Source organism: Suricata suricatta, chromosome 1, assembly GCF_006229205.1.
Source record: "Suricata suricatta isolate VVHF042 chromosome 1, meerkat_22Aug2017_6uvM2_HiC, whole genome shotgun sequence".
Taxonomy (NCBI): Eukaryota; Metazoa; Chordata; class Mammalia; order Carnivora; family Herpestidae; genus Suricata; species Suricata suricatta.
This window is the reverse complement of record NC_043700.1, coordinates 47404377-47426265: the sequence shown is the minus strand read 5'-3', so window position 1 is coordinate 47426265 and position 21889 is coordinate 47404377. Positions and strand designations below refer to the sequence as shown.

At 35.0% G+C, this 21889-nt stretch overlaps 1 protein-coding gene across 3 annotated transcripts in view; it reads right to left on the bottom strand.

Annotated features, from left to right (window-relative positions):
- The window catches only part of FZD3 (frizzled class receptor 3), a 93062-nt gene that overhangs the window by 69532 nt on the left and 1641 nt on the right, over positions 1–21889 (bottom strand). For all 3 annotated transcript variants that reach the window (XM_029938441.1, XM_029938438.1, XM_029938446.1), the window contains exon 2: positions 13136–13804. In XM_029938441.1, the coding sequence (XP_029794301.1) occupies positions 13136–13324 (189 nt within the window). In that variant the 5' untranslated portion in view covers positions 13325–13804. The remainder of the gene's footprint in view (positions 1–13135; positions 13805–21889) is intronic.

Genomic DNA, 21889 nt, shown 5'->3' with positions numbered 1-21889 from the left:
AGATGTGGTATATATACACAATGGAGTATTACATGGCAATGAGAAAGAATGAAATATGGCCACTTGTAGCAAAATGGATGGACCTCGAGGGTGTCATGCTAAGCGAAATAAGTCAGGCAGAGAAGGACAGAAACCATATGTTTGCACTCATAGGTCTAACAGGAGAACAGGAGAAACCTAATGGAGGACCAGGGGGAGGGGAAGAGGGAAAGAGAGTTGGGGAGAGAGAGGGACGCAAAACTTGAGAGACTTCTGAATGCTGAAAATGAACTGAGAGTTGAAGGGGAAGGGGGAGAGGGGAAAAGAGGTGGTTGTGATGGAGGAGGGCACTTGTGGGGAAGAGCACTGGGTGTTGTATGTAGACCAATTTGACAATAAACTATTTTTTTTTAATTTTTAAAAAATTAAAAAAAAACTCTGCTTTCTTCAGAACCTTGTTAAAAGGATGTAAAGACATGCTACAGGCTAGGATAAACTATTTGCAAACCATATATCCAATAATGGATTTGCATACAGAATATATATAACACTCTCAAAACTCCAAAGAAACAATTGTAAAATGAACAAAAGATATAAACAGATATTTTACCAAAAAGAATACATGAATGACAAATGAGCACATGAAAAGATGTTCAGTATCATTAGCCACAAAAGAAATGTAAATTAAAACATGAGGTATCACTATTACATATATACTATATACATTTTAGAAAAACTGAAATAATAAAACTGTGATAATACCAAATGGCAGTTAAAATACAGAGAAAGTAATCCTCTCATACACTGCTGGTGAGAATGTAAAATGGTACAACCATTATGGAAAACAGATCAGCAGTTTCTTCAAAACCCAAACATATGCTTATCATATGATCCAGTAATTACACTCCTGGGCATTTATCTCCCCAAAATAAAAATGTTTGTCTACACAAAAACCTATACACAATGTTCACAGCCACTTTATTTGTAATAGCAAAGAGCTGGAAACAACTGAAACGTTCTTCAATGGGTGGCTGATTAAACAAATTGTGGTGTACTACAAAACAAAATATTCTGAAATTAAAAATAATGACTACTGATACCTGGAACAACTAGTATGGATCTCAAATGGTATTATGCTAAGTGAAAAAAACCCCAAATCTCAAAAGATTATATACTGTATGATTCCATTTATATAATATTCTTGAAATGACAAAATTATAGAGAACAAAGTAGTGGTTGCTTAGGAGTGAAAAAAAGGAGGAGAGAGAAAATAAGCATAGGGAGTTCCTTGGTGGTGATAAAACAGTTCTTTAACAGTAGCACTAGCTACACACACACACACACACACACACACATATATATATAGAATTGCAGACTAGAGGTGCCTAGCTGGCTCCTTTGGTGAAGTACGTAACTCTTGATCTCAGAATCATGAGTTCAAGCTCCATGTTGGTCATAGAGCTTACTTTAAAAAAAAAATTGCAGGAGCACCTGGGTGGCTCAGTTGGTTAAGTGTCCCAACTTCAGCTCAGGTCATGATCTTATGGCTTGTTGTGTTTGGGCCCCGAGTCAGGCTCTGTGCTGAAAGTTTGGAGCTTGGAGCTTGTTTAGGACTCTGTGTCTCCTTTTCTCTCTGCCCTTGCCCTGCTCATCCTCTGTCTCTTTCTCTCTCTCTCAAAAATAAACACTAAAAATATAAATAAACATTTTTTAAAAATTGCAAAGACTACACACAGATGGACACATAAATGTAAAAACTGGTGAAATATGATAAAGTCTGTAGATAAGGTCTGTAGTACCAGTGTAAATTGCCTAGTTTTGATGCTGTATGACAGTTATATAAGATACTAAGGCAGGAGATGGAGAATAGGGGCAGTGTGGTCTAGGTAAGGTACAAAGAATTTCTCTGTATGGTTTTTATAACTTCCTATGAGTTTATGCTTATTGCAAAATTAAAAATGGTATTATATTCACATGTTAATGATGTATGTACATATATGCACATGTATGCCTTGTTTTTTAATGTATGTCTTAGGTCTCAAAACTTGCTTAGTACTTGGTACATACATAAAACACCAACTAATCCATACCAATCAATCCAATATTGTTGTGTTAACTATGTTAGTTAAACCTCCATCTGTGAGTTACAGATGAATTATAAAATTGATTTGAGTGGCTATTTTGTGCTGCCTGCAATGGGCCTAAAGTTACAAGTTCATGCTTTTGCCACTTATTAGTTATATGTACCCTGTGCTAAGTATTTCAGCTAATTAATTACTAACACTAAAGCAGTGTTCTAAGTGTCTTATACACATTATCTCATTTAATCCTCTCAATAAACCCATAAGGTAGGTACTGTTAGTAATCACATTTTATAATATATATGAAGAAAATGAGACATAGAAATTAAGTAACTTGCCCAAGATCACAGAGCTACAAAAAAAACCCTGAACAGTCAAGATCCTGGCAGTCCTATCCAGAGTCCTTGAACTTAACCAATTTGTTCTACATAACCTCTCAACTTCAATTTTCTCCTCTGTAAAATGGTCTTAATAAATTATAAACAAGAGTATATTCAACAGTTGTAAGGATGCAGATCTGATCGGGTTTCCCCTCTGACCTTGAAGGCCAGCTAACACTATTAACATTTCTGAGGGCAGGCCTAAAGATGGAGGGTCCTAGTCACGCCCTACCTGAGGGTTCTGGGCCCACTCTGTAATTGGTTAAAGCTACTGTCAATTATGTGATGCTATAATGATTGGACCCCTGTACCTGTGTCACAATTTCCTGTAACTCCCCTTCCCAAACTCATAAAAGGCCCAGCCCCGCCATGTTCAGGGCTCGCTCCACGTGGATCCACTGTGTTGTTGAAGTCTGTGAGCCCAAGTTTAGGCTGGCAGGGCCTATATTCGTAATAAAGCCCTTTGCTTTTGCATGGGTGCTTCGGCCTCCCTGGCGGTCTCTGGTTTTTGGGGGAAATCTTGGGTACAACACAGTTATCCTGCAGAACCCAGTAAAAGCTTTAAAAAGGGATTAAGGAAGAGTTGCAAGTTAACAGCAATAGCAATCCTATAAGGTGGGCATAAGGAACCCTGATGAATTCCCTCTTCTCAACAAGTGAAAGTCAATTGGAATGATGTTATTAAAAAGCAAAACAAAACATGGATGAATATCAAAGTCATTATGGTGGGTAAAGGGAACTAGACTAAAAAAACCCAAAAAACAGATATGATATGATTACATAAAACTCTAATAAATGAAAACTAATCCACATTGACAGAAAACAGATCACTGGTTGTAAAGATGGGGACAGACTACAAAGGCACACAAGAAAGCTTTTGAGGTAATAGAAATGTTCTATATCTTGATTGTGTTGATGGTTTCAGGGGTATATAATCTGTCAAAACACTGAACACTTCAAGTGAAGTTGTGTATATACACTATACCTCAATAAAGCAGTTATATAAAAACAAAAAATATTAATATTTTTCAAATGAGCAAATTGCCTTGACTTTAGCAATTTTAACCTCAGCAAAATCAAAATTAAATGAGGTAGCCTGAATACTGTAAAGCTGAGAATATATAAGAAATACTATTAAAGTTCTATCATATAGAAAAACAATTTAGCTGATTAATATTTTAAAGATTCCTACTGAGTCCCTCCTTAAACAGTAGTACTTCTATTCACTAAATCAAGACCAAGGTGTACAAAGTTTACAAACTGAAAAGTAACTTTCTAAAATTAAATTTCTGGTTTCTACAACAAAGGTGCACTACATGGAACCTTCTATTCTTTGTTCAAATTCAAATCAACCAAGCCTTTGTGCTTCCAATCTCTTTCTTCTTTCAAATTTCCATTCCTGTTACCATAGGAACCTGGTAGCTGACAAGCCTTCAAGCACAGCAACAGCCCAAGCTTAGCAAGGGGTATAAAAAGGGGACAGAGTCAAAGGCCAAAATTTGACTCAGGAGAATCAGAATTCCAATCTTTGTCACTCTACAAAGGGTCTGGTAACCATAGAAACTGTATCCTACTGGGTTTGGGAATCTTAAGACTAAATTCACTAAATGTGAAACCAAATGTGAAATGGCCTTGGAAATTAAAAAAAAAAAAAAAGGTATTCATTCTATTTCAGATACAATTAGAATAAGAAATTATTCAAAAACAACTTTTTAGAATAATTTTAAATGATAAAAATAAGATCTTAAAAAAACTCCTTTTCTGTAAAAATAAATTCTCAGTGAGAAAAGATCTAAAACTTTAAGAATTATTTTGTATTAAAAAAAATTCTAGGTTTGAAAAACACCTTTAACCCTATAAATCTGCTTTTCTTTTACAAATCTTAATTTTAAAAAAAAAGTCTTGAAATAGCATACTAAACAGCCTTGCAGTAAGTTGGTTTGCAGAAATTTGCCATTATGAGAGGAACACATTTATCTTAAGTCAGTGGAGTTCCCAGAGCAACCCATAACATTTGACTTTAAGGAAGTAAATTTTAATATTTCAAATATCATGAACAGTTCTGAACTATAGTCTCTCTCAAAAGATAAAACTTTACAAAATTCTACCATACTTCATAATTTAATTGAAAATAAGTATTTTAAAAGTATTCCTTTAAAGTGATTTGTCATATAAGAAAGTAAAAGAAAACAATTTTAAACTTTTTTCCATAGAGTAAGAAATAACTAAATGCAATTAATTCTCTACTACCTGTAAGTAGATTTTTCAATTTAGAAGATTCTTAATTATTGACAATTTTCCCTGTCACACAACAGACTTTTCAAGCTACTTCACTAGATTACTGTTTGCTTAGGGAAAACTACCTATTAATAGTAACCCAAACAAAAGATAATAAGAGAAATAATTCTGATAATACGTGTATTCTGAAGACATAAACCATGAAGTGGAAGAATAAATACAATTAAATTTCATTTTCTAAAAAGCCTACCCACAAAATGTTAATAATTACTACTATATAGAGGTATATTATATTTTCTTACAAAAAAACAACCAAAAAAAACCTGGCTTTCAAGGCCCATTCAAATACTGTCTACAATTGATCCCTTTCACATCAGATCCTTTGTTTCAGTAATTCAATCCAAATATATTTAATAAATACCAACTCTTAGGTACTAGAACTGAGAACTAAACAAAGAACAGTTGGGATTATTAAGTTTCTGTACTAATTTTAATGTTTTAAAAGCACAATGTTTCTTACAGAAAAATTAAAAATACAAACATTAAATAAGACACAGAAAACACCAATAAATTGTGCTAATTCAGGAAAACCACTGGTGGCCTTGGTGAAAATCCTTCCAGATGACCTACTCTGCATAAACATGCATATATATTTTTTAAACAAAAACAGGATGATACCATACATGTTATCTATCTTTTTTTCCCTACGTAATAATGTATCAAGTCCAACCATTAAAATTTTGACAAAGATAGAGACTATTTAAGGCAGAAAGCACATGAAAGGCCTAGAGATGGAAAGGTGGGTAGCTCTGTTCTTTTGCTTAATTACACTACTTATAAGTACAAACACATAAATGTCTAAAGTTCTGAGTCACTTTGACCAGCTGTTCCTCACCCCTGAAAATGCAAAGTAAAATACTAATATTCATAGTTATGTGGTACTCTTCGGTACTGGGATTACCCATCCAGCACACTACTATTTAAAACTCCAGGAGATCAAGTGCTTAGGTATAACATCATAACCCTTACCAAGTCTGACTACTAAGGAAGTTGCAGTTTATAAAGTTCATTAATTAATTCAAATATTTATTTAGCACTTCCTATGTATGAGGCACTATGCTGGGTACTAGGTATACAAAGATGAATAAGGACAAGCTCTGATCTCAAAACCAAAAGACAGAAAACCCAAATATCCATTAATGGGAATTCAATGAAAAAAATGAGGACAACTTAACACCCATTAGGGTGACCACCATAAAACAAAAACAGAAATAAAAAAAATAAATGTTGGTGAGAATGTAGAGAAACTGGAACCTCTGTGGCACTGCTGATGGGAATATAAAAAGAAGCAGCTGCTATGGAAAACAGTATGTTGGTTCCTCAAAAAATTAAACACAGAATTATCTTATGTCCCTGCAATTCCACTTCTGGGCATATAGCCCGAAAAATTGAGAGACTCAAACAGGTATTTTCCACACTTGTTCACAGCAGCATTATTCGTGATAGATAAGAGGTCAGAGCAACTCAAGTGTCTGATGAATGAGTGGATAAACAAAATGTGGTATATACATGCAATGGAATATTATTTGGCTTTAAACAGAAAGGAAATTCTGGCATATCCTACATGAATGAACTTTGAAGACATTATTAAGTGAAATAAGCCAGTCATGAAAGGAAAAATACTGTACAATTCCTCTTATTACTGGGTACCTAGAGTAGTCAAACTCAGAAAGAAGGAAGAATAGAGGTTGTCAGGGGCTTGGAGGAGGGGAGAATGAGGAGTTATTGCTTACTGCACACAGAATTTCAGTTTTGTTAGATGAAAAAGTGCTAGGGATAAATAGTGGTTACGACTACATAAGATGAATATACTTAATGCACTGAACTATAGTGCACAATTCTTAAAAGGACTAGAATGGTGAACTTTATACGTATTTTGCCAGTTAAAACAAATATTTTTGATGAACAATATCTATAAATATTACTATGGAATATCCACAATATTATTATTAAATGGAAAAAGAAAAATACTGTATCAAAGAAAGGTAAAAGAATATATGAGGGCAGATATTACATAAACATTTTACATAAATATTATATTTATAATGTTTTAATGGAAGATAAACAAAAAAGTTTTTTAAATGACTATATTTAGGATGAAGGAAAGAACAAGGTAGAAGGGAAAGGGCCAGAAATCAAACTTCTTTGAATATATCTTGCTCTATATCTAAAGTTGTAAAACACAATTAATAAAATAAGTTTTAAGGGGTGCCTGGGTGGCTCAGTTGGTTGAGCGTCTGACTTCGGCTCAGGTCATGATCTCACGGTTCGTGGGTTCAAGCCTTCCATCGGGGTCTGTGCTGACAGCTCAGAACCTGGAGCCTGCTTTGGATTCTGTGTCTCCCTCCCTCTCTCTCACTCTCTGCCCCTTCCCTACTCACACACTCTCTGTCACAAAAATAAATAAAACGTTAAAAAAAATTTTTAAATAATAAAATAAAATTTAAGTTTATTTATTTTGAGCAGGGAAAGGGCAGAGAGAGAGAGGGAGAGAGAATCTCAAGCAGGCTCTGCACCAGCAGCAGTGAGCCCAATGCAAGGCCTGAACTCATGAACCATGAGATCATGACCTGAGCCGAAACAAAGAGTCAGACGCTCAACGGAATAAGCCACTAAATTTAAACCAAAAAAATTAAGTTGTTTCTGAAAAAATGAAACACAGGAATCTAAATGTGTATTGAGTTAAACCACACAGAGAAATATTTAACTTTAAATATAAAACATTAAATATTTAAAATTTTAAGTTAAAACTTTAAAGCAGAATAATTTGTAATGTATATCAAGTGATCACATCCATAAGGATAAAAAGAAGTACAAAATAATCTGCTTTCAGTAATCATATTATTATAGTAATAGTTATTATTCTGAAATTATAGAATGTATGTATATTGTTAAAGCTTTAGTATAAGGAATAGAAAGACAAAAATAAGATTTTTAAATGTTAAATAAAAACTCTGTGTCAGAGGCGCTGGATGGCTCAGTCAGTTGTATCCCACTCTTGATTTTGGCTCAGGTCATGATCTCATGGCTCACAGGATCAAGCCGTATGGGGCTTTGTGCTGAGTCCGAGCCCCAGGTCATAATCTCACAGTTAATGAGTTAGAGCCCTGTGTCAAGCTCTGTGCTGACAGCTCAGAGCCTGGAGCCTGCTTCAGATTCTGGGTCTCCATCTCTCTCTGCCCTTCCCCTGCTCATGTTCTGTCTCTCAAAAATAAATAAATATTTTTTAAATGTTTTAATTTTTAAAAAGTGTTTCCTAGTTTTGTCTACGCATAGACCTAAAAATGGCTAACCTAGTATCAACAGGCTTAGCACCCAGATAGTGGTCTCTAAATATCATTCGCAACTACAAGGAACCAGTGCTCTCTAGAGAAATCTCTGGTTCAAAGTTGAGGCAGAATTTTAAGAAAGGAGCATGGATCATACCAGAAAGCAAGGAAGCTAGGGTCAAAAACCAGGGAGATATCTTGAAGAGGCTCCCACTACCAAAGACAGTGCAGTTAGAGCCCCAATAGGAATAATAACTACAGTAGGATTGAAACACATCAAATATTTAGTTAAATTCATGAGTTCATAATGATACCTTTAAAAGGAAAAGAAGACTTCATTGGTCACCTCTGAAGAATGCCTGGGAATCAACTCATTATCTTAAAAAACTACTAAATACAGAGGAATGGTCAAGCATATAACTTGTCTCTCTTATATAAACTATATATGAGAGTAACTCAGTAGTAGCCCAATTGTAAATGACAGGAAATTTCTGTTTATAAAGCATTTCAGCTGAGAAACGAATGACAGAATTAGAATATCAGCCTTTTGCAAAACTTTAATGAAATTACTGATCTAGGAAATGATCATGAATGGCTGCTAAAATTATGAAGAGTGACAACCAGGTATTATATGTCTATGAAGTATTCTTTTAAAAAAAATTTAAAAAGGAGACAAAGGAACATGGTAAATAAAACCATATAGATGCAATCAGCAAAATAAAGACTATGGGAAACTCCATGTGGCAAATGCATTACAAGAAAAAAAAGGAGACAGGAAAGGGAAAAAGAAATTATATGTTAAAAGAAACTTAAGAGACATATCAATTGAATGGGATAAATGAACCCTGATTTGAAAAACCAAGCATAAAAAATGTGAAATGATCAACGTAATTTGAACATCAACTGGACATTTGAGGATACTGACAAAGAGATAAAAGTATGGTGTTTATAAATTTTGAAAGAGTCTTTACTTTTTAGAGACTTATATAGAAATATTTATGGATGAAATTATGGTTTTTGAGATTTGCTTCAAAGTAACCCAGCTGGACATGCAGTCACACTGAAACAAAAGTAGTTGCCAGTTGATAATTTTTGAAGCTGGATGATGGGTATATGTTGTCCAAAATATTATCTTATTTATATTTCTATATAATTGATAGTTATTATAATAAAAACAATTTTTTAAGGTACCATTTGAGTTTGGATAAGAACAAGACTGGTTCAAACAGATTTTGTTCTTTAAAAAAATTTTTTTTAATGTTTATTTATTTCTGAGAGACAAAGCATGAGCGTGGGAGGAGCAGAGAGAGAGGGAGACACAGAATTCAAAGCAGGCTCCAGGCTCTGAGCTGTCAGCACAGAGGCTGACATGGGACTTGAACCCAAAAACCAAGAGATCATGACCTGAGCCACCCAGATGCCCTCAAACATGTTTTGTTCTTAATGAATTATAAAGAATACCAAGGATTTGAGGCTTTTAGACTCTGTGTTCCCAGTAGGATCTATCCCACTGCCAGCTCTCCAAGTTATAGAAAATCTTCAATGCAGATGACAAAAGAAAACAGGAAATGGACGCAAACACAAACCAACCCAAGAATTTTTCCTCTGAAAATGGCCAAGTGGTCTGAAAGGTCAAGTTTCCTTAAAAAGGAAGGAAGGAAGGAAAAGAAAAGAAAAGAAAAGAAAGAAAGAAGTGATCAACCTCCTAAAGAGGTAAGAGTGCTTGTTCCACATAATAACTTAAGTTAAACAGGGTGACAGGCAACAAGGACTACTATTTTGCATTCACATAGCACTTTAACTTTTCAAACTTTTTATTTTTATTTTTTTGGGGGGGCACAAGTGAGTGAGGGGGGGAGAGAGAGAGAGAATCCCGCAAGGAATGAGAGTGAGTGAGTGAGTGAGAGAAAGAGAGAGAGAAGCAGAGCTCACCCGAAGTGGGCCTCGTGCTCACCCCAAGCGGGGCACAAACTCATTGATGTGAGACTAGAACTCACAAACCGTGAGATCATGACCTGAGCTGAAGTCAGATGCTTACTGACTGAGTTACCCAGGTACCCCTCAAAGTTTTTAAATATGCACATCGTTTACATCACTTGATCTTAACAAAATGGACGGGGGAAAAATCACTTCCTAGAGGAAACCAACACAAAGAAGTGACAAAACTAGTTAGTGACAAAATACAAATTTCTTATCCCCATTTCAGTGCTTTTTCCACTGAACCGTCCCCTTCCCATTCGACTGCATATATTTAGTACAGGGGAAGAGGCTCTTAAGATCTCTTTTATTACCAATGGAGTCATAAATACCTGATAACATGTGTATTATGTTAGTTACGTAAAGATAGTTACAATTTGTTGACAATTTGTTGTCTGTGCTGGACAGCTCCCAAACTTTTACTTAGCAATCTAGATAGCTCAAAATGGTTTGGAAAACTCAGGAATGAGGGGGAAAAAATGGTTTTCTCTATTAAAAGCCACTGATGCTCAGGGGGAAAGATACCAAGTTAATATCTTAAAAAATTCAGTGTGTGTGTCTGTGTATAGATGAGTATGTTTTGGAAGGGAGGGATAGAGAAACATATTAGCAAGGTATGTTAAAGTTAAGCTTCTTCTTTTCTAACTTAATGAACTGATACATTAACCCATTTATTTGAATATGTTCCAATTTCAATGAAAGTACTAAGATCCCTTTATCAACAATGAAAGGACAGCCAACCTGTTGACTATGAATAATCGAATTTGAGATAACCCAGATTCTATACTTCTTCTCATCTATGGTATCCCTAGCTCACTGTCATATACTACTCTATTCGAGGCACTCACTTTGATTTACCAAACATCAGTACAGGAATGAACAAACCCTAGGCAGGCTTGAAACACGGGCCCATTAAAGATGCAACACCTAGGAAATCATCCTTCAATTCACCAAGTCCCACAGTGAACACTCAAAAATGTGCTCTAATTGTTTGCTCCAATGACTTGCTCCTGGTAGAAGCTGACATATATATTCTGAGAGTGGAGACAGAGGGTGTCATCAGCAGATTCAAGTCCTTGTAAGGACCCAAGAATCCTTTCTTCCATCTGGAAGGATGTTGTGTTGACTGCTGAGTCTCCATGTCCTTGTCTATTACAGAAACTTTACACTCTCAAACTATCTGACATATCTGTCAGTGGCATCACTGTCCTGATATGACAACTATGCAACAAAAAACTATCTGCAACATTATTCAGTTCAAAGAACTAGAGCCTTCTCTTAGAAACATTATACACTGAGGTGCTCTCCCTAGAATGTGTGAAATTTAAACAGAAGCAACCTTATTGCCAATAAAATATCTAGACTACTCAGGCAACTTTAAGAAGAGGGTAGTCACAGTTTACTATGTCAGCATTATGAATGTCCCAAGAGCCTACAAATGAATGCAAGTTGATTTGGAACAAATATATTATCTTTTTTAGTACTTTGTCTTTAAGATCATTTTAAAATGGAATTTGGAATGGAATTAACATTTGCAGATCACCTATTGTATGCTATACCCTGTGCTAGCTACTTTATAAATTTCTTGTTTAATCCTAACAGCCCTTCAAAGTATTTTTTTAATTACTGGCTTTTCACAAATGAAGAAACCAAGGCTAAGGGACTTGTTCAGTCTTAAAGCTACTACAAAGAAGAATCAAAAGCTAAACCCAAATCAATTCAAATATCTTGATGACTTGCTTCTGACTACCCTATCTGCTTTCCAAAAGGAGTTATGTTGATTTATGATACTAAAACAAAGGTTTTCCTTTTTTCCTACTTTTCCTTTCCTTGTGAGAGAATTGACAGTTTCACAACACAGCAAGGACTGCTATGTCCGGAACCAAATTAATGTATTAAACCAATACCCACTTTCATATCCTAATCTGACAGTCTATACCAAATCTCTCTTTGCCAGTTACACCTTGTATATTCAGAAGAGCAGGAAATGTTTTGTTCAACCTCTATAATACTTCAAATATTTGGGATATATAAGATGTCCTTCACATTTAAAAATCTATGAATAATAATCTTTTTACAAATTTTCCTAGATATATCTATGCTAGTCCACTTGGAAGTAATGAATCTTTGAGTTTTACTATAAAATGAAAAATTCCAAAACATATAGACTTTGATGTGCTTAAAGCACTATAACAATAGTTTACACACTCAAGCACAAAACATTCTCTGTATAATTATTATTAGCTCCATTTTACAAAAAGCTTTATACAGCAAAGAAACTATGGTAAGAAAGTTTGCCCAAAGTAATAAAGCTAGAAAGTGATAGAGCTAGAATTCAAACCCATATTTGTATAAGCCTATGGTCCCTACTGCCACCATCCATGGCCTCCTAGTTCTTACCTGATGAACATATTATCCTTGTTCACAATTGTAAAACCGCTATAGAAATGCATGCATACTTACTTAAACCTACTGTTAATTATATTCATTAATTTGTCATAGTTTCGAAAGTAAAATCATTAAAAAGTTACTCGAAGAATTACCATTAGAAAAATTCAAGAAAGGCAACAAATTTTCATAAAATTCTGACAGGTCAACAATGATAATTTATATAACCAAGCTTTCATTCATTGGGAGTGATCATTCTTAAATTGATGTGAACATGGTAAAATCAGAAAAAAAATTTTTAAATTTTAAGAAAATTCCAATATGACAAACCACCAGCCTAAGGGCTGAACAAAAGAATTTATTTCACAAGATCATGTTACCTTCAATACTTAAGGACCAAACTGTGAATATTATTATTATAGTCTACTCTTTATCTTAGGTTTTATGATCAGCCACACATGAAAAATATAATATTATAACTTGCACAATTTTAACTTCTGAATGGCTATTGTCTTCCATGTTCCAATGTTTCACATTTCTTTATAAAAGCATGTCTAAAAATAGGTCAAGTATCACTCCCCAAACATAAATTCTTCAATCTATTACAGTTTGAACCTAAATCTCTAACTTTTTAACGTACAAGACACAGTTAAAAATAATATATTCTTTCACCATTGTTTATCAAACACATTCATTAGATTAGTTAACAGGACAGTATAAAAATCGTTGTCTAAGATATGCCAAATAATAGAGCAAGTCTTACCTCCATTGCTAAAGCAGCTGTCTGTTGGTCATAGTGATTCAGAAGATTAGGCATGAAGGTAGTATTATAAGGCAAATCTTGGCACATCCTCAAGGTAATAGGTTCACAAGAAAACAAACTGTGTCCACCTATATGCCCCACAAACATAGTCAAGGGCCAAAGATAGAAGACAATCCAACTCATAGCCATCCTTCTTGGATCTGAATGAGATTCAGATGATCAGGCCAACTCAATATGTATTTTAGATCTTTATACACCTGCAGATCTCAGCTTGAAAGTTTTTCTTTTATATCTTACTGTTAAGTTCTTCAAACAGCTAAATACTCTTTGCACCGTCAGAGGTTTGTCAGCTTGATCTCACAAAAGGCATTTGTTTTTGGTTTCACAATACTGGAAAATGACATCATCTTGTCTCTTCTTTTCATTTTATTACATAGGGCACATTTGGCCAACCTATCAAGTTGATCAACCACATTCCCAAACAACAGATTCCATCTTAGGAGAAGAGCTATTTCTTTCTCTGATTGAAGTATTTTTTAATGAAAGAAATTAGTGATTTCCTCTCAAAATACTGCAGACTGGATATTAAAAACTTTGATGAGTTCAGTGACGTTGCAGGACACAAAATCAATATACAAAAATCTGTTGTTTCCGTACACCAACAATGAACTGAAAGAGAAATAAAGAAAACAATCTTTGATGAAGATATTATACTGACCTAATAGATAAACTACATGGGTATTTCACAGACAGTAGAGTTTTTCTACTTTATCATTTATGCTATAGATATACTAAGACAATCCTTACTCAGAATTAAAGGCAAATTTTCTTCCCTCAATTGCTAATATAACATATGGTTTTATTTCTTATCTAGAATGGCAGCTTTTCATTTGTCACAGATATAACTGATCCATTTTTTAAAAAGGCTTATGCTACTGTCCTAAATTTAAATATCTTTCATACTTATCATCAGAACTATTAAATTTAAATTTTATTTTATGTGTTTTAATCATTAATAGTACATTAACTAACTTGGCAGAAGGTATCTGTGAAAAAGGTGAAATATAAATAAATTGAAAGATATGAATTCAAGTCCCTTACCAGCTTTGTAGGTGTAAACATACTATTTAACTTCTCTGAACTCAAAATTTTTCTTCCTCAAGATACTACCTCCCTTTTAAGGATGATGTATGAGTGAATTATGTGGTAATATATGTAAACATATTTTTAAAAATGGTAAAGCAGTATCAAACATTAGGTGATTTTATTACTGCATCACAGTTTTACAAAAGCTATCTCCATCAACCAATAGTGAACCAGCAAATAGAAAGTTCTAAAAGTACTATCAGGAAATTTTTCCACCATTACATCATCTTTTTAGATAGTAGAAAAACTTTGTACCATAGATGTAAAAATATTTGACTAACAAATATTTCATTGCACAGCCAGGTTGCAGAGAATAAAAATCATCCCTAAAAAACAAAACAAAATAAAACAAAAACACAGCAGGAATAGGATTCCCAGTTACAGTTTCCACTAAGTTTTAGAGTATTTTCACTTGCCCCTACTTTTCCAGGAGCAAGAATACATATCTTATGTGGGGCTAAGAGGACATGGACAGAGCAGAAGGTGGGTCTGGTAGGAAGAAAGCATATACTAAGTTATTATACTTTCATTTGGCTTAATAATGTTAAATTTACTTTAATTTCATTTTTTTATATGCATTGAGTATTTCTACGTTTGTTGTGGAGAGCCTAAGCTCAGAAAATATGAGAAAGGTCAGGTTCAGAAATTCTCAGAGACACGGGTTAATAAGACAACTTAAAGACTAGGGCCCATGACAGCTTAAACTTTGAGACTTGGACTGGTTTCACTGAAGCAGGGAAAGAAACTGTTCTTTGTTCACTATCAATGCTTGGGACCTCTGCATCCCAAGCTTTAGTTCCTAGGCAGAAAAAACTATTTGGAGTAAAAGCAGTGGCTGAATCTTCCCAGTTTCTTCCTTTAGTCCGTAGTATTGAGTAGAGGAAAGGAAAAGGAGAGTCTAAGAATTAGAATTAAGAATATTAAGGTTATGAGCAATCCTTGCCCCAAATGACTAATCTCTCTATACAAAATCGCTAAGTCAGAGCTCTTTAAGACAGCTTCTTGGCCTGCCATATTTTTTCTTCCTTCAAGTTGGCCCCAGAAATGTGGGGTCTGGCTATATAAAACTCGTAGTAAACACAGTCATTTACATTTAAGCTTAATTACATGTAACACGGTAACAATTATGCATATCATTAAATATGTGTCAAAAAACTACTGAAAGCTTTATCTGTTTACAATAGTAAAATATCCATATAAGTTCAGTCTTTATAGTTTGTTGCTTAGGCAGCATGTTCATCTGCTTATAACTAAAAAAAAACTTATTGAATATATATATATAGTAACACCGATAATTTTTTAAAATTTCATTTAAACTGAAGTTTTTAAAATTTCACTGTTTCAAATTTGTGGTTCAAAGACGACTACCATATAAAAGAAGGAATGAGAAATATCTCATTAAGTTTTTAAAACTAGATGAGACACCTCCTTATACTTCTACCCACTTCTCAGTTACTTCTTTTCCTCATGTAAAAGTGAAGCTTCCCACCACCTTCTAAAACAGTTTCCTTTGTGTACCACAACATCCAAATTACCATATATCAAACACTCCTGTAAAATCTACTGTTAGGCTGAAGTAAGATGAAAATCTTAATATTTTAAGACTGTAGTTTATGATTATTGAAATAAGAAAAAAAGTGAATTCAGGAAGACAAAAAGAAAATAAGACAGTAAAAACCTTAAATAGTTTATATATCCTCCAAATCAGAGGTTCTAATTTTAATGTGTAGCAGATTCATAAATCCCCTCACAAGTATAAGAAATCTGAATCTCTGGAAAATGAACTGCATTTTCTAAACAATCACCTCAGGTACTGTTACAAGTTAAGTGGTCCATAAGTCATGTTTTGAGATATGCTATTCTAAAAGAAGAATAGAGTATAGGTATATTTAAAAATAATTATATGCTTAGCAAAATACATAAAATAAATTTAAAAAATAAAACCAGATAAAGAATAACACTTTAATAGAAAAATGGGAAAAGAACATAAACTTATAACTGAACTGCAAATAACCAACAAATATGTGAAAAGACATTCAACTTTATTAATTAAAAAATGCAAATATGAGAGAACATTTTTGCCACATTGCAGAACTAACAATGAGAGAACACAAGATGGGAGAGGGTACAGAAAAAAAAGACACTTTCAACATTCCAACAACTTGAAATACTGCTGTAAACTGGTTGGTATTTTAAAAAATAGCTACTTGGGGTGCCCAGATGGCTCAGTCGGTTGAGTGTCCGACTTTGGCCCAGATCATGATCTCACAGTTCGTGGGTTCAAGACTCGCATTGGGCTCTGTGCTAACAGCTAGCTCAGAGCATGGAGCCTGCTTCTGATTCTGTGTGTCCCTCTCTCTCTGCCTCTTCCCTGCTCATAATCTGTCTCTCTCTGTCTCTCAAAAATAAATAAATGTTAAAAAAAATTTTAATAAATAAAATAAAAAATAGCTACTTATATCAAAAGCCCTTAAAAACATGCCCAATTTGATGCAATAAATCTCTAGTTTATTTACAGTAAACACACAAGAACACATGATGCAGAAACAAAATGTTAGGGTAATACTTTTTATAAAATAAAAAACTAGCTGGGGGGCCTGGGTGGCTCAGTCAGTTAGTCATTTTCAATCTTGATTTCTGCTGAGGTCATGATTTCACAGTTGGTGAGTTTGACCCCACATTGGGCTCTGCAAAGACAGCACATACCTGCTTCATATGCTCTCTCTCTCTCTCTCTCTCTCTCTCTCTCTCTCTCTGTGCCGATAGCATGGAGGCTGCTTGAAATTCTCTCTCTTCCCTCTGCCTCTGTTCCCTCCCACTTGCACACAGGTGCTTTTTCTTAAAAAAAAAAAAAAAAAAAAAAAACACCTAGAAACAACCTAAAAGCCTACCAATAAGGGATTTGTTAAAACAAAACTATGGTACAGGGGCACCTGGATGGCTCAGTTAGTTTAGTGTCAGACTCTTGATTTTGGCTCAGGTCATGGGATTGAGTCCTGAGTAAGGCTCTAAGCTGAGCATGGGGCCCACTTAAGATTCTTGCTCTCTCTCCCTCTGCCCCTGTCCCCAGCTCGTGTGTGTGTGTGTGCGTTCGGTCTCTCTCTCTCTCAAAAACAAAAACAAAAACAACTATGGTACAAACACATAGTGGAATATTATATAGTCACTAAAAACAATGAGCAAGATCATATTTACTGTAATAATACAATAAGTAAAAAATAAGAGTAAAACAATTTTCTAAACAGCATATAGCATCCCATTTTTGTCAAAAACACACACAGAATAAAACTATTTCAATCGCTTAAAAATAAAATAAATGCTCTAAGGTTTTATAAAAGAACCTATGGTATATTATTCTGTGTATGGAATAATTAGCTCTGCTAAATCTATAAATGTGTACTGAATGGCTAATAAGAACGCTAGCTGAACCACTAATTTATTGCCTGCTAATTGAGCAGTATGCCAGTGGACACTCTAATGCCCTACTGTAGGTAATAAGAAAGGCAAAAGAGTGATGATCAATTTAGTTTGAGTAAAAACTGATTTGTGTAAGTTTGTTTATTTATTTTGAAAGAGAGAGAATCCCAAGCAGGCTCCACAGTCAGTGCAGAGCCCGATACAGGGCTTGAATTCAAGAACCACAAGATCACAACCAGAGCTGGAATCAAGAGTTGGACACATAACCAACTGAGTGAGCCACCAGGGGCCCCAAAACTGATTTTCAATATTTTTTCTAACATTTATTCATTTTTGAGAAACAGAGCATGAGTGGTGGGGGGGGTGGGGGGAGGGCAATGAAAGAGGGAGACACAGACTCCTAAACAAGCTCCAGGCTCTGGGCTATTAGCACAGAGCCTGATGTGGAGCTCAAACCCATAAACCATGAGATCATGACCTGAGCTGAAATCAGATGCTTAAATGACTGAGCCACTGAGGCAGTCTCCTGATTTTCAATGTTAAAAAACAAAAAATCAGATAACCTATCAGCTGAATCAAATGGTATGCACATTTTATGCACATTTGAAAAGAACTTTTGAGGGGTGCCTAGGGTCTAAGCTTAGTTGCTTAAGTGTCCAAGTCTTAATTTCAGCTAAGGTCATGATCTCAGGGCTTGTGGGATTGAGCCCCACATCAAGTTCTGTTCTGACAGTGCAGAGCCTGCTTGGGATTCTCTCTCTCTCTCTCTCTCTCTCTCTCTCTCTCTCTCTCTCAAAATAAACACACACTAAAAAAAAAAATAACTAAAACAGGGCACGTGGGTAGCTTAGTCAGTTAATGTCCAACTTCAGCTCAGGTCATGATCTCAGAGTTCATGAGTTTGAGTCCCATATCGGGCTCTGTGCTGACAGTTTAGAACCTGAAGTCTGCTTCGGATTCTGTGTCTCCCCTTCTCTCTGCCCCTCCTATGCTCACGCTCTGTCTCTGTCTGTTTCTCAATAATAAAAAAAATGCTAAAAAAATTTCTTTAAGAAAATAACTCATTAAAATAAACAAATAGGATTGTGTGGGTAGCAAAAGTGATTTTTCCTAAGGCTGAGTCACCTACAAAAAGCTGCAAGTTGGAGTCCCAAATCTACAGAAAATAGAGAAGATCATGGACCCAATGAGGTCCTGCCAAAATATAGCAACTCATTAAGCAAAGGTTAACAGTTATTCTGGCATTGTTACTGATATTATATTGTTAGGAATCTCCAATATCTCAAATAAATAAAGGTACCTGCTAAGTTAACATAACTAGAGTAAACACCTTCAGAAGCCAGGGCCCATCAAAAAGTGAGTGATACAGCAACAGCTGTTAATCCCCTACCTGTGGGAAAAGAGGCATTCTCACTTCTTTGTAGAGCAATGAAAGATACTTAGAAAACTAAGTTACTTGATTATCATTCCATCAGAAAACAAGACTTGATATATCTAATTTTTATGAAAGTGTAACATGAGAAATCTGATACTACCAGCTTTCTTTTGATTATAAATTTTAAAAGTCCTTAAAGTAAAATAAGCTAAGTATTTGTCCTGAAAAATGCAGTTAAGGGGTAGGAGGAGTCCTGGCATGGTTCAACTAGTTGAGCATCTGACTCTTGATTTCAGCTCAGGTCATGATTCCAGGGTCAAGCCCTGTGTCGGACTCCACATTGAGCTTAGAACCTGCTTTAGATTCTCCCTCTCTCCCTCTGCCCCACTCCCCCCACTTGTGCACACGTGCTCTCTCTCTAAAAAAAAAAGGGAGGGGGGTAGGAGATGCAATTTTGGAAGACTGTGTTTTCAGGCTGGCTAAAAAGCCAGACCCAAAAAACACAGGTGGGAAAAGCAGGAGGTGACAACTGTGAAGAGGAAAGCGCCCTAAATCCAGAAATACTGACAAAGTAGGCCCTGAGGGTCCCACAAAAGATTATGTTCAGTAATTCTACTTCAGTTCACGCTGTACAGAAAGTGATCCATTTCATCATTGTCAGTTCAGATTTAATTTTCTTGACACCTTATATGTATAAACAACATTTTCCATTTCCAATGCAGAAACACCACTCAAAGGTTGACTCACACACAGGGGCTATGGTAGGAACAGGAGGGATAGTCTTTGTCTTCTTTCAGATTTCCAAGAATGCACTGCTAGGATTAGCAATGATTACTTCTAAATAATGAAGTTCCTCCTCTAAAGGAAATTACCATATTGTTAGAGAAAATATACAGTCAGACCATATTCACTGTTCTAAGTGTTACTTTCCTTTCCCTAAAATCCATGTGTCCTTTGGCCATTTGTTTTCCACATCTTATTATTTAAAAATTAAATTCAGCCTCAAAATTTTGTTTCTTGGCTGCTGAGTTTATATAGCTTCATATTTAATTCATAGGCCTAGATTCCTATTAATCTCAGAATCAGGATTTCTTTTCTGGTCTATTTCATCTCTCTAATTTTTAAAGTGTATCTATGCCACAAATAACCTAATCATACTGAGTGATGATAGGGCTTAAAAAACCCAGGCAAATAGGAAACACAAATACATCTAGGTTCAAAATGAATGGTAGACATCAAAATACAGTCCATTTTATGAATTAAAAATTACTTTTAAAACTAAAGAAAATAGAAATGCTTTTAAAACCAACTTGAGAACAAAAATGGAAAGTTAATAGGATGCCTGGCTGGCTCCGTGGGTGAAGCATGTGACTCTTAATCTTGGGGTTGTGAGTTCAAGCCCCACATCGGGTGTAGAGATTATTTTTTAAAAACTCCAGGGCGTCAATCTTGGGTCAGGTCATGATCTCATGTTTCGTGAGTTCGAGCCTCTTGTAGGACTCTGTGCTGACAGCTCAGAGCCTGGAGCCTGCTTCACATTCTGTGTCTCCCTGTCTCTGTCCCTCCCCTACTCACACTCTGTCTCTCTCTCTCAAAAATAAAACAATTTAAAAGAATTTTTTAGTTAAATCTTTTTTAAAAATGGAAAGTTAAAAGATGGTCACAATCTGAAAAAAAAAAATCAGCTTGAAATTCCAGCACAGTTTTGTCTTCCAATTAAAATCTATTTATCAGAAGCTAATATCTCTAATATCAAGCTCAAACTTTTTCCCTTAACAAGGTTGTATGATTTGTATGCTTTGGCTATAAAATTATTTCAGTAAGATAAAATTTAGAGAGCAGGATTTTTTTTTTTAAGCTCACCAGCCTGTTTATATATTTCATTCTTTGGGCCCACCAAGAGTGTCAATAGTTCTTAGCATAATGAACTGAAAAGCATTTTTGACAAGATTATCAGTTAAAACTCTTTCCTAGCCAGTCAAGAGTTACCTTTTTCAAATCTGTATTGAATAATCTCTTCAAAACATATTTTCCAAATCATTCTTTCTATTTGACCTATTGCTCTTTTTTGTGGGCAGCTACAGCTTTAAGCAGCCATAATTCTAGAATTTTGAGGGTTAAAAAAAAAAAAGAGGCCAACATCATCTCTGTGAAAAGTAAAGATGCACTGCATGTCTCCTAAAGAAAATAAAATCAACAGCAGCCTAACATCAACAAATTAATGTGCTCAGAATTACTTTTGAGTATACAATCTGACAGTTTTACTCACAAACTAACATGAAATTTAAGATGGGTAGAGTTTTTCCTGAAGTCGAATTGGAAAACAGAGGACTTATTATGAGTTAAAAACTCCTTCTCTTTCCCCAATGGCAAAGCCTTCCACACTGTACAATACAATACAAAGAAAGAGTGTGCACTTTATTAAATTCCTCTCGACCTTCCCTACTTCAAATATTTCTAGCATGGAACACCCAAGAAAAATCCACCTAAATAAACGTCCAAAGCACAAAATAACGCTCAAAGGAATATAGCAACTAAAATGGGGAAAAGAATGAAAGAGCTCACAGTGGTTTCTTCTACTAACGGGACACCCTTACAGATTTAGGAGAGGTGTAGAGGTAGAGAATATTAGTAAGTAGATGAATTTAAAAAAAAAATAGTAGGAAAGGGAAGGTAGGATGGTAGGTTTTATTATTTACTTATCCTCCTTATAGTTTCAAAACATTTGGGGGAACTAAGGAGGTACATGTCCTCTCACTAAACAGAAGGGCTGCATCTTAATTAAATCTTCAGCTCCATCCTTCCAAGCCAGCCCA